Genomic DNA, 13,688 nt, shown 5'->3' on the forward strand with positions numbered 1-13,688 from the left:
AGATGACCTAAGTATGTATATGAAGAGACTCTTTCCAAGAAATTGTTTTCTATTATTTTGTTTTTTGGTGTTACAAAATGATTAAACATGATTTTAGTTTTTTCTCTGTATATCTTTAGACCAACTTTTCTCCTTTCATGATATAGGTCTTCTGGAGGATACCAAGATTGAATTAATAAGGAGTCATATTTCCCATATACATGTAATAAAAAGGTGAAAACTTTCTACAACTCCAAGTGTTTGCTAAGCTCACTTAGACATCTATTTACAGAAATCCACCTTCTGGCTACTGATAAAATAAGAAAGTTGATGGTAAAAACCAAATATACAGGTTAAGCAAAAAGAAAATGGTATACAGAATCAGGAAACTGTACTCTTGAAGAAAACATTCTAGCACTGGACTTTTTAATTCTCTTCCATTATATGAGATAATCAGTTTTCCCCAAATAGCAATAAATAGTGTCTCCTTACACAGATAAAAAGTAGACTGATTGTTACAAGCATAACATAAATAACTAAAATGATCATTTTAAAATATTATCACAATATAAAAGAAATACATAATGTAAAGACAAGAATAAAAAAAACGATTCTTTTAAAATATTATTACATATATAAGAAATACATAATGTAAAAACAAGAACATTTTATAAAAAATGTTTCACACAGTGTAAAATCCACCTGCACCCCCCACACACAAAGTAGGAGGGAGGGAGGGAGGGAGAGAGAGGGAGAGAGAGAGAGATAACAATAACAGGAAATCAATTCTACATTTTACTTTTCTTTTTGTAAAATTAGAGTGTTATTTTTAGATAATAAATTCAAAAATAACCTCAGATTTTTCCCCCTAGCACCCTGCGATTGAGACACACACACATGTATATATATATATATATATATCAGCACATATAGAGTATGAGATAATAATTTTAATGCACCTTATCTTAAATTTTTAGTTGACTTTTCATTGTAGCTGTTAGGTGCCACTTTCATTGATGCTCAGCAGTATTCTATAATATATTTGAGTTTCATTCTTCTTGACATTGGCAACAAAATAATAACCATTGATCCAAATTTTAATAAAAATTTAAATTGTATGGTACACAAATCATGGATGCAAAAAAAATTTTATGGCAATTTCTGAATTCAGTATTAAAAATACATTTAGTACATTTTGTTAAGAAGCATTGATTTTTTAGTAATGTAACTGAACACATTTCAAATACATCCATATTATTTTCATTGATATGTACTATTTTTATCCACTCTGACTAGTTGTACTAAGTCCAAATGCTTTTCTTTTAGCTCCACAGTTACAACAATACCTGGCAGAGGCAACTGGAAATTTGCTGTTACACTGATGACAGAAACGAGCCATTTTGCCATTCTCTTGATTTAGCTGAGGTAAGGATCCACTGCTGCCACTAGAACTAAGGGAAGAATTAAGATCACCATTCCAACAATGACGACTAGTGAAAGATGGAGCTTCACTGCTGGAGACTTCAGGCAGACCACTATAGCTAAAAATAATTAAATCTTTTAAGAGGATAAATCAGACACATACAAGTATTTTAAGGTCATGTTTTTGTTTTGTTTTTTTAATTCAGTTTAGTAATGCACAAAACAAACTTACTTCTTAAAAATTGAGCTTAAGGTTGGATAAATTTAAATAACCAATAAACAGCACTTTATTTTATGTTATTCAACTTTGTTACTATTCTGTTATTCTACCAGAATTATTACCAGTATTATTTTCACTGATCCAAAATGCCATGTAAATATTATTATTATTACACCTTCCATGGAGTTGACAGACTCATCATGGAAGGTTCATTCAACTGACAACATATTTATCATATAGAATCTTAAAGTCCTTAACACTCCTTACATTAACAACACATTCTGGTAATGCATTCCATTCACTAACAATTTTCCATGTAAAAAATCTACTCCTCGCACTCTTCTTCACCACACTTTTACTTAACTTCCAGAAATGACATATGGTTCTTCACCTCTCACCTTCTACTCTTTTTATAATCCCCTCTGGATTAATCTGATAAAATTCTCTCACTAATTTAAACATCTCTATCCTATCACCTCTCTTCCTCCTATCCACCAAACTCTGCAATCCACATCTCTTCAACCTTTCTCCATAGCCAGCATTCCAAGATTCAGTGCCCAACCACTTAATATCACGACCATTCAGATATATGCACCCACTGCAGAGAGTGCAGATGAAAACATTGAGAGATTTTACAGGGATCTACAACTGGAATATCAGAACATATTGGAAACTAAGCCTAAGACCCCAAGTGAAAAACAAAATATAAATACAAGAGCAGAATGACTGACTACAGTGCTAAAAAAGCAGTAGAGGAAGTAATTCCTGAAAGAGAAAAGATCAACAAGAAATGGATAACTCAGGAAACCCTAAAATTGGTACAAGAGAAAAGTTTAGAACTGAAACTTAAAAGAGATAATTCAGAGACAGCAGATGAGTTATACCATCAAAAATACAATGAAGTACAGAAAGCAGCAAGATCTGATAAAGCCAAGTGGTTGGAAGACCAGTGCAGAGACATTGAACAGTACTATGGAGAACACAAAACTAGAGAGATCTACAAACTTATAAGAAATGTCAATAGGAAGTGGCAAACAAGATCAGTAGCAGTCAAAGATGAAAATTGTAAAGCATTGATGGACAAGACAGAAATCATACACAGATGGACAAGATATTGCAGTGAACTACATAAAAATCATCTAAATGATATTGCAACAGAAGTAATCAAAGAACTAAAAGCAATCTCTCCACCAGCAGAGATCTTTGAAAATGACATCTTGGGAGATGAGGTGAATAAGCCTATAAAACATCTCAAGAACAAAAAGTCCTGGAAATGACAACATAATAGGCGAGATGATAAAATATGGGGGAGAATCAGTTGTAAAAGAAATACAGCTATGTAATGAAATATAGAGATCAGGGTATGCCCCCCGAAGAGTGGAAAAAATCGGTCTTGGTTGTTCTTCATAAGAAAGGCAGTGCTTTAGAATGCACCAATTACAGAACTATTGCATTAATGAGTCATCTTGGCAAAATGCTGATGAAAATACTAACAGAATGCCTGAAGGGTCATATGAAGGCACATCTTCCTGATGAGCAAGCCGGATTTCGACAAGATCGAAGTACAGTGCAACAAATACTCACACTAAGACTAATAACAGAGAAAGCTCGAAGAAAGGACAAAAAGTTATACTGCTGTTTCGTGACTTCCAAAAAGCATTTGATAATATTGACCAAAATATAACATGGGCTGTCTTGGAATCCTATGGTGTGGACAATAAATTGATCCACCTGCTGAAAGATATAAACAGCCAAGCACAAGCAAAAATCAGAATAGCAGGTGAGACTGGAGACTGGTTTTCCACTAGTCAAGGCACAAGACAAGGGGACCCAATATCACCAATCATCTTCATCACACATCTGGGAAGAACACTAGATAAGATTAAAGAAGAAGGCGGAGGCATTTCAATAAATGGCATGAGAATAAACTACTCTGCTTTGCAGATGACATCATCCTGATTGAAGAAGATGCAGCAAGGCTGGAACAGACATTGCAAACACTATACACAGAAGGAAAAAGATATGGACTAAACGTCAACTTTGAAAAAACTAAAACAATGATATTCGGACAACAGGAGTTACTGAACAGAGTTACGATAGACAGATTTCAACTGGAAAATGTGGAACACTTCACATATCTTGGATGCCACATGATGCATGACTTGGACCCCAAAAAAGAGATAAAAATTAGAATAGCCAGAGCAACAACTATTTTAAAAGCCATGGACAAAATATGGAAGAGCCGAGCTATAAAGATGCAAACTAAACTGCATATTGTAGGTTTGCATATTGCATATTGCATATGAAATATTGCATATTGCATATTGAACATGCTGCTGAATATCTTCAGCAGCATGTTCTATGGATGTGAGGCTTGGGTACTCCTGAGAGAATCTGAAAGGAGGATATTGGCATTTGAGAGAAAGTGCTATAGAAAGATCTTGAGAATAAGCTAGATACAGAAAGTGAACAATGAGGAAATCTACAGACGAATACAACCAAGAGAAAATCTGATCCAGAAAATAATCAAAAGGAAACTACATCTATTTGGCCATATATGTAGAATGAATGATGAGAGAAAATTAAAAACATTGCTGTTTGGAATGATTGAAGGAAAGAACAAAAGAGGAAGACTAAACAGACAATGGGATGATGACATCGTCAAATGGTGCGGAAACTCTATACACAAACTGAGTCATCTTGAACAAAATAGAATGCAATGGAAGAATCATATCAAGATGGCATCAGACACCTACAGGCACTGGACCCATGGTTGTTGATGATAACTGATGAAAGTGCTTGTTCAACAATTCCACTTTATCCTTTGCAGCTGTTAGTCTGCTGCCATAACTATCCACCAATGTTAGTCTGCCATAATTCTTCCCCTTGCTTGCCATGTAGCGGAAAAATTCCCTTGAGTTAACCTTGGCCTGACTAGCTAATCTCCTCTCATACTGCACCTTTTCTTTCTTTACCATGCTCATCACCTTCCTAGCCTGCACCTTATACTCTTCATGGATCTGATCACCACCAACTGTCTTGTACCTCTTCCATAACATTTTCTTTTCCAGCACAACTTGCTTGATTGCACTGTTCATCCATTTCACTCCCACTCGATTTACTCGTTTAACCCTTGGTATGCAGTCATACATTGACTTTGAGATATCAGATACTGCCTTATGAGTTTCCATGCATTTTCAACATCTTTTCCGCTCAGCTCATCTACCTAAAGAATTGATACTAACTGACTACAGAGCTTCCTATAATCACCTGCTTTATACTTCCACATGTATCCATTTTTGGCAGTGACCTTTTCTTGTTTCATCCCTTCTCAAACAAGTACCTCATGATCACTCTCACCAACTGGCAGCAGTGTCAACACCTCATTAACAACTACTTCTTGTGAAGTTATCACCAAATCCAAAACATTAAAGCCTCTAGTTGCTTCAATCATGTGTTGCTTAACTTATCTCTCAGAAATTCCACAAACTTGCTCTCCTTGTTCCCATACACTATCTCCTCCTTCCAGTCTATATTCCTGTAATAAAGTCTCATCAGGATCACCTTCTTTTTTACATACCCAACTAATTTGACTAAACATTTCACAATCAGCATTCTCTGCATTCCCTGGCCTATAACAACATCTTATCAGATATACTAACCTGTTTATTTCAACTTCGCACCACACAGATTCAAAATCTGTGCATGCACCATCAACTTCCACACTTTACAGACACAATTCCTCTGCAATCATTAACAGCACTCCCCCCCCCCTCCTCTTTTCACATCTTTAGCCTTCCAGAAAATTATATATCCTTCTACTTCTATTCCCGATATCACATCCTCCTTAGACAATCAAGTTTCACTTATTCCAATTACTTTTGGGCATACCGTCTCAATCAATGCCAGAAACTCAGCTCTCTTGTTTTGAATACTTCTTACATTTGCATATATAAACATAAGAATCGCTATATATTTGAGGCCATCCTACCAGCACCAACATTCTCTATTCTAGCTGCAATACTACAGCTCTCTTAGGGTGACCACTCCAGTTTCCCTGATCCTGACTGTGATTTCCATTCTTACCTGTCTCCTCACCTTTATGCATTCCATCACCTTGTGCTGCTGCAACTACATCTTCAACCTCATATCCATCGTCCTCCTGCTGTACAATCTGTTGATTTGTGCTATCCTGTTTCACAGGTAGACTCTGATCATTTGCTACATTAACTTCTCGACTCTGTGCCTTCTCAGAAAACAATGGCCTTTCTAAATACACCAAACCTATTCAAATGTAATCCATCAGTATTATACCATTTGAATTTCCCTCAAATTCACTCCATAGATTTACAAATTGAATCCCTTTTGCCTCACACAACTCAGCCATCTTACTATTCATTATCTCTGCTCTCCTTCTCAATTCACTGTTATCATATCTGGGCAACACATCTATGACTTTCCCCAACAACATTATTCTTCTTTCCCTGCTGCAACAACATTATTCTTCTTTCCCTGCTGCAACAACTTCCTCAAGTTTCTATCAACATTCTTCTTCTCCCCAACTAAGTCATTTCTACCCACGATTGCCACTAATTTTGATGACTGGTATTTCCTTTTCTGCAATGCATCAGTTATTTGCTTTATTGTTTCACCAGGAAAGAATATTTTGTGCACTTTATAATTAATCACACCTCTAATGATCGAGTCCCCATACTCTGATATATGACTATCCTTTGATTCTTTTTTTATAACATTAACTTCCTCCTTCTCATCAGCCAATTTCTCCTTTAGCTGTTTAATATCCTCTTCTAGATGTTTCATTTCGCTTTTCATTTTCATTAACTCCTGCCGAAGCTCTTCTACTATGGTCCCGATGTTTGCTCCCATTTCTAATCGCTCTAATCTATCCAGGCACTTTTCACATATGTTAACACTTTCCTTTTTCTCATTTATCCAAATAGTCCACAGATCTTTCACATTTTTCGGTGCATACATATAGCAGTTTTCGCAACACATCCACTGCGAAAAATCCAAGACAAAGTCAGACTTTCGTACAGAAGCCTTCCATGCTGCTGATGTATTTCTTTATGGACACCATTTTTAGAAGCTGAAGTAGTGTAACAAACAAGTAGCAAACACAATATAAATAACGAAAAAATTTCAACACCACCACCACTGAAGGACACTTGTATCCAAACTGAAAGGAATGCAGCACAATTAGCAACGAAAAACAAAACCACACTATACACTAATTAATCATGTCTAATTCTCAGACATGATTTATGCAGCTGTTATTTTTTGACCTATATCAAAACAGAGTGAGCATTTACTTATGCACACACTTATTTTACTATCCTGCATTAAATCAAAACATCACATAATATTACTATAGTGAATATGTGTTCTTACATATATATAAGTCCCTACATATCAGTATCTCAAGCTTATTGGAGACAAAATGAATGAATCATCTGAAAATCCTGAATTAAGAACTTCGTAGCAAAACTATTTCAGAACTGTTAACCCCCCCCCCCCATCAAGCAGGAAATGAGATCAGATACCATGTAACTCCCCGTATGAATCTCCAATACCATATTCTTCTCTCATTGCTACACAATTATTCTTACATAATAGAAACAAAACCTATATAAATACATGAATATGAGTTAACAAGGCTACTTCTGTGAAGTAACAATTACTAAGAGTAACTTGTTCTAATGTGGCTTATTGGCATCAAAATTTCCTTGAAGCTTTTTAAGGTCATGTTTTTTTATAAATTCAGTTTCTTTCTGTGCCTTAGAGCTTCTGCTTGCCATTAGCTCAATTAAACATGATCAATTTATAGAACTGACCAGATCCAAGTACAAACATATACAATTTCAAATAATTAACAAGAAATTTTCTAATTCTCATAACAGTGAGAGCTATATTTTCAGAGTAAATGTACAAAAAAGACAACCAACAATGTGATAAGAACAATGAAGCAAGGTGCTAACATTATTACATTATGTACTGGAGGATATGTATACAGAGAAGGTCCAGCATTTAATTATTTATAGTTAACAGCTTTTCAAGAGATTAAATAATTCAATCTCATTACATTCCTCAAGGGATGTGAAGAATCCCATGACAGTTCACTTTTAACTGCATCAATCAACCCAGATCTTGGTCCACCTCTGGGTCTTTTCCCTACTATTCAGGCATCAAATATCAGTTTTGTTAACCTTTTCTCTTCTGCTCTGTTTGAGTAATCATACTAGCCGAGATCAGCTCTGTTCGCACATTCTTAAATGCTAACCATGTTAAGTTTGTTCTTAATATCTTCATTCTTCTTACAACTCTACCAACAATGCCATCTCCCTGATTTTCTCAGAATTCTCATGTGTTCTGTAGTCAGGTAAAACTGACTTACTTCTTATTCCATATAAATTTATTCAATCAAGTCTCCCTACCATACCAACATCGCTTATTCTACTGTCTATTTCCATATTTAATTCCATAAAGAACGTACTTTGTTTTCTCCATTCCTATCTAATTTCAGTCTTTTTTATTGCCGATTTGTTACAGCAGTTATTTGATTTAGTTAAAGAATTCTGCAGAACCATACTGGATTTATTTAGGAGTATAACATCTAAATAAAGTAGAGGGCCAAACTAAATAGCCTCCATTTTGACATCAGGTTTAATATTTACCTCATGTGATTTTCTTCATAATGTGCTTCATATTATTATTGGTATCTTACTGGTATCATATACTAGTCCTCCAATGCTTCAAAGACTCATAACTGGAGTTAAACATTGTTAACACAAAGCCTATCAAACCATTTTAAACCCATTCAATGTATCTGCATTCACCACAATGTCAGGTAATGCATTCAACTCACCAACCATTCTCCATGTGGAGAGTGGTTGCTAAGTGGAATGCTCCTTATGCCTCTGTTCACACCCTCCTTATACAGCTTCCAGGAATGTCCCTCCCGCCTTGGTCTATCCTCTTCTCCTATTCTATGGAAAATTTCCAGGGCATCTAGATGAATGAGAGTGGAGATATTGTGTACCCTTGTTCTTAAACCTGATTTTACATCAAAACCTCTTGACCTTGTCATATGCCTTTTCCGGGACTAGAAAACTTAAATACAGATCAAATAAATAACTTAGGTTAAACTCTAAGATTACACTAATCAAAACATCTCATACAACTATTTTAACAGATGATTTAAGTAGGCTGCAGAGGTTCTACAATAATTAACCTAAATAGGAATGATGGCATGCATAATGTGCATTTAGTCAATATTATGGATTGCAAGATCCATGACAATAGTCACCAATACTTTGATCCCTCCATTATTACTAATATGTGATATATTGATATCTCCTCAGAGTCAAGGAGTTCGTCCAGGGAGAATCCTTTGCAGATTATACAATGCCTAAATACTTACCAAACCTCTTCTTCAAACAATTCACTGAAGATGCATTCACAATGCTCACTGTTAAGTTATGTTATTTCATTCACTCACTCACTCATCATACACAAATGAGAAGAACACGGACCTCATATGCTTCGTGACCTCATCTTACTCACATTTCAGGGATGATACCAATTTCTCTCCCATCCCCTTACCCCAGCTGCCATGAGCTGCAAAATCTCTCTTGTATCTATGCTATAAGATCTCCATTACCAACTTGTATGTTTTTATCTATCACTTTTTCTCTACCTACTTCTCAACTTTTCATATTACATTTTTAATATGAAAACTTCCACAGGACAGATATCTTTAGTTGCTTTTGGATCGTTTTGATTTTTCCATGGAACCCATGCGACAACAATGTGCTATACAATTTTACATGAAATGAATTTAATAATTAATTACACTTCATCATCATCATCATCATCAATTTCTTGCCATGTACCCTCAAGGGGTGAACAGGATATGATAGTACTACATGAAAAATTTACATCATTACTAACTTCCTATCTACAATTTTCTTCCAAATCAGTCTGTTACTTGTCAAGACTCCAACATTATCACATCTTATATTTCTATCGTCTAAGACACTTTGTACCATATCAATCCACCTATATCTTGGTCTTCCTCTAAGTCATTTTCCTGCCAACCTGGCAGAGAACACTTGTTTTGCTAATCTTTCCTCGCCCATTCTGTTTAAGTGACCATACCACCTGAGATTAGCTCTGCTGATGCATTCCTGGATGCTGACAGTGTCAAGTTCTTTCCTAATATCCTCGTTTTTAATATGATATTGCCATTGATGCCATCTGTTCATGCCTATAATCTTTCTCAGGACTCTCATATCTGCAGTCTCTAGTCTTTGGTCAAGTGTTTTACTTCTGAGCCAGCTCTCAGATCCATAAGTTAAAACTGGTTTGAACACTGTCTTGTACTAGACCCTAAATAGTCTAGCTACTCACTGAAGAGACTTCAAAAACGGTTGAAACCGGTCTGGGTAGTGACCCCACCCATAATGCATTGCAGTATACATCTTCTAGTGAGATGTGCTTTGCATTATGGGAAAATACTAAGAATACTGATCAGAGCTTTACCCACCTTTACAATGAGTTGCCCTGATGTTGTACTATCTTTGGACTTGAACTTTGTTTCAGGCACAAACCTAATTGTTTGCATACTTGGGATTAGGAGTTAAAATAACCAAGTTTATAAAATTACTTGGTTATCCTAATATACAATATCTCCAAGTTAAAAAATTTATTATATATATATATATATATATATATACATATATTTATTTGTATGCAGATTGACTCGGTTTATGAACATGTTCAATAATTTTAATGACTTAAACCCCGAGATAATTAAGAATAAAAGTTTAATACGGACACAACTAGTTTCGTTGGTAAGCCAACTTTGTCAGGTGTCAAAGTACAAAGATATATACAAAAAAGACTGATAGAAACATTACACACCAACAACAACAGAGCCATCAAAAAAAAAACTACAGTTAAGTTCAAATTGGGGTCTGCACTTCAGTTCTAGCTACATTTATACGTGCGTGTCAGCAGAGCTATGTGAATCAGGCAAATTGTAGCTAAGGTCGTTATTCATGTGGGTAGAATCAAGGGTGATTTCTTTGACTCCAGGATTCAAATTCATCATAACATTTGTGAATATTGGAAGTTTGATTCCTTACCAAAAGTTGCCTCCTTAATTCCAACCCAAGAGGCAAACCTACTACAGATGGAAGCTATTTTCACAATAAATAATGCAAAACCACCTTCTGACAACATTTCTCCTAGTAAAAGAGTGGCCATTAAAAAACTGAGAAAGAACAAAGACATTATCATCCTACCAGCTGACAAAGGAAATGCCACAGTCATTCTAAATAAAATAGACTACTGCAACAAAATTCTTGAATTATTAGAGGCAGATACTTATTCTGAACTTGAATATGAACTTATTCTGAACCCCCACAAGAGAGTTATATAATAGGAACAACAATCTTCTAAAATTCAACGTCGGAATTACCAAGGAATATCCGCCTTTCGCTCAGATCCGTTCATTATCTTATCCCATGGTTGTATGGCCTTCCTAAGATTCACAAAATAAATACTCCCTTAAGACCCATAGTTGAAGGCATCGACTCGCCCACATACAACTTATCTAAATATCTCGCCTCTTCCTTAAAAAAACATCTCACAGGTAAATTCTCTTCTTACATCAAGAATTCAGCTGACTTTGTTTCCAAGATCAAAAACCTAAAACTGAACAAATCAGACATGATGGTAAGCTTCAATGTAGTTTCGCTTTTCACCAATGCACCAACTCAGGATGTTCTCACTCTTCTCAAGAACAAATTATCAAAGCTCTTTGCTTTACTTACCCATTGTGTCAACTCAGGCTACTTCAGATTCGAAAACAAGATCCACAAACAAAAACTGGTCTAGCCATGAAGAAAAAGCAATTTGTTTTGGCCACACTGAAACCTTAAATCTGGCTCCATTATATTGATGATGTTTTTCTTATATGAGAACATGGCCAGACAACCTCAAAGTTTTCTTAGATAATCTAAATAACTTTCATCACAACATCAAATTCACCTCTGAGCTAGAAGTTAACAATTGTCTTTCTTTTTTAGACATAAAGCTAACTAGGAGTACTGATAATATTAAAATTTCAATCTTCAGGAAACCAACACATACAGATAGATATCTTCACGCATCCTCTCACCACTTCTCTCCACAGAAATATGGCATTATATCTACTCTTGCACATCGGGCCAGATCCTTATTATCAGACGAAGAAGAGTTTCAAAATGAACTTAATTTCCTTAAAAAGATCTTTGTCAATAATGGTTTTTCATGTCAAAAAAGTATTGAGAAACTTCTTTTTCACCGTCGTCAACAAACTAATGAAGATTATACTACCCCCAGAGCTTACATCTCCTTGGCTTACATTAGTTCCCTCTCCCCCAAACTGGCTATTTTTAAAAAAGTTCGACATCAAAACGTGTGATCTGCTGCTTACATAAACTTCGATCTATCCTTAGTCAGCCAAAAGAAAAACATCACCATCTTCAGTTCCCAGGCGTATACAGAATTATTTGTAATTGTGGTAAACCTTACTACAGACAAACTGAAAAATCAATCTTTCTCCATCTTGAAGATCACAAAAGAGACATCTCTTATAATAGAATCCGAGCCAGTGCCCTCGCCAGCCATGTCTTGTTCTCTGTAAACTCTGATGAAGGCTGCCAATGCCAAATAGACTGGAATCAAACTTCTAATATTCACAAATGTTACAATAAATTTGAAAGACTTATCCTGGAGTCAAAAGAAATCACCCCTGATTCTACCCCACATGAATAACAACCTTAGCTACAATTTTCCAGATTCACATAGCTTTGCTGTTCAGTGCTGGCGTTCTCACGAGATCACACGCACGCGTATAAATGTAGCTAAAACTGAAGTGCAGACTCCAATTTGAACTCAACTATAGTTTTTTTGATGGCTCTGTTGTTGTTAGTGTGTAATGTTTCTGTCGGTCTTTTTTGTATATATCTTTGTACTTTGACACCTGACCAAATAAGCCAACATTTAATACAGACAAAACTATGTCCGTATTAAACTTTTATTCTTAATTATCTCGGAGTTTAAGTCATTAAAATTATTTTAATGACTTAAAAAAGTTATCCTAATATACATATATATATATACATGTATGGGGTGCTTAAGGGTCAAAGCTGTATAATTGAGAGGAGACCTCCACATAGCCTTTAAAGGAATGCGGAGAACCGACCAGGGCTTCTGACCTAATGTCCAATCCTCACATTCTCATGGTGCACCCTGTTGGGTATCTACTTTGATACTGAATGAACGAGGATGGGCTGGCAATTTGGGATGTAGCCGATCAAATTGTATTCTTATTGGTTAAACCAAAATAAAAAATTATGGTACAACATGACAAAATTTCATGCCGGCTCGGGCGTCGCCCGGTTAAACAAGGCCCCCGTTGTTTTCGCCAGGGAACCAGGGCGAACAGCGAAAAGTCAGCTACTGGAACAAATCTGAAAACAAATCCCAACTCAACATCACCAGAGTTAAAGATCGGTACTATCAACGTAAGAAGCCTGAATGGCAAAGAAATGGAGCTAGCTGAGGAATTAGATAAGTACCAGATCGACATAATAGGGGTGACTGAAACAAAAAAGACCAAAACTGGTGAGATCTTTCTGAGCAATAAATACAAAATGTTATATTCAGGCAATGACAATCAAGGAAAAGAAGGAGTAGCCATAGTATTCAACACAAACTATGAGGCTAATCTTCTTGAATGGCAGTCAGTCTCAAGTAGAGTAATGTGGGCAAATATGAGAATGGGGCACTGGACAATGAGACTTATTTGTGCCTATGGCCCCACAGAAGGTTCTACTAAGGTAGAAGTGGAGGAATTTTTTGATGCTTTAGAAAAAGCAACTGACACAATGAAAAAGGAAAAGTTGGTCCTTGTTGGGGATCTAAATAGCAGAGTAGGAAATGATTGTGAGACATACAAAAATATTTTGGGAAAATTTGGAGAAAAGAGCAAAGCTAATAA

The 13,688-nt window shown here is 35.7% G+C and overlaps 1 protein-coding gene across 1 annotated transcript in view; it reads right to left on the bottom strand.

Annotated features, from left to right (window-relative positions):
* Positions 1 to 1,017: 1,017 nt before the first annotated feature.
* Positions 1,018 to 13,688, bottom strand: part of LOC150107442 (zinc finger C2HC domain-containing protein 1A-like) — a 137,466-nt gene continuing 124,795 nt past the window's right edge. Inside the window, exon 11 of the mRNA XM_090392098.1 lies at positions 1,018 to 1,520. Coding sequence (XP_090248224.1) covers positions 1,259 to 1,520 — 262 coding nt within the window. The 3' untranslated portion in view covers positions 1,018 to 1,258. The remainder of the gene's footprint in view (positions 1,521 to 13,688) is intronic.

This window comes from Typopeltis vanoorti, chromosome 4 (assembly GCF_054136105.1).
Source record: "Typopeltis vanoorti isolate ZY-2024b chromosome 4, IOZ_Tvanoo_1.0, whole genome shotgun sequence".
Taxonomy (NCBI): Eukaryota; Metazoa; Arthropoda; class Arachnida; order Uropygi; family Thelyphonidae; genus Typopeltis; species Typopeltis vanoorti.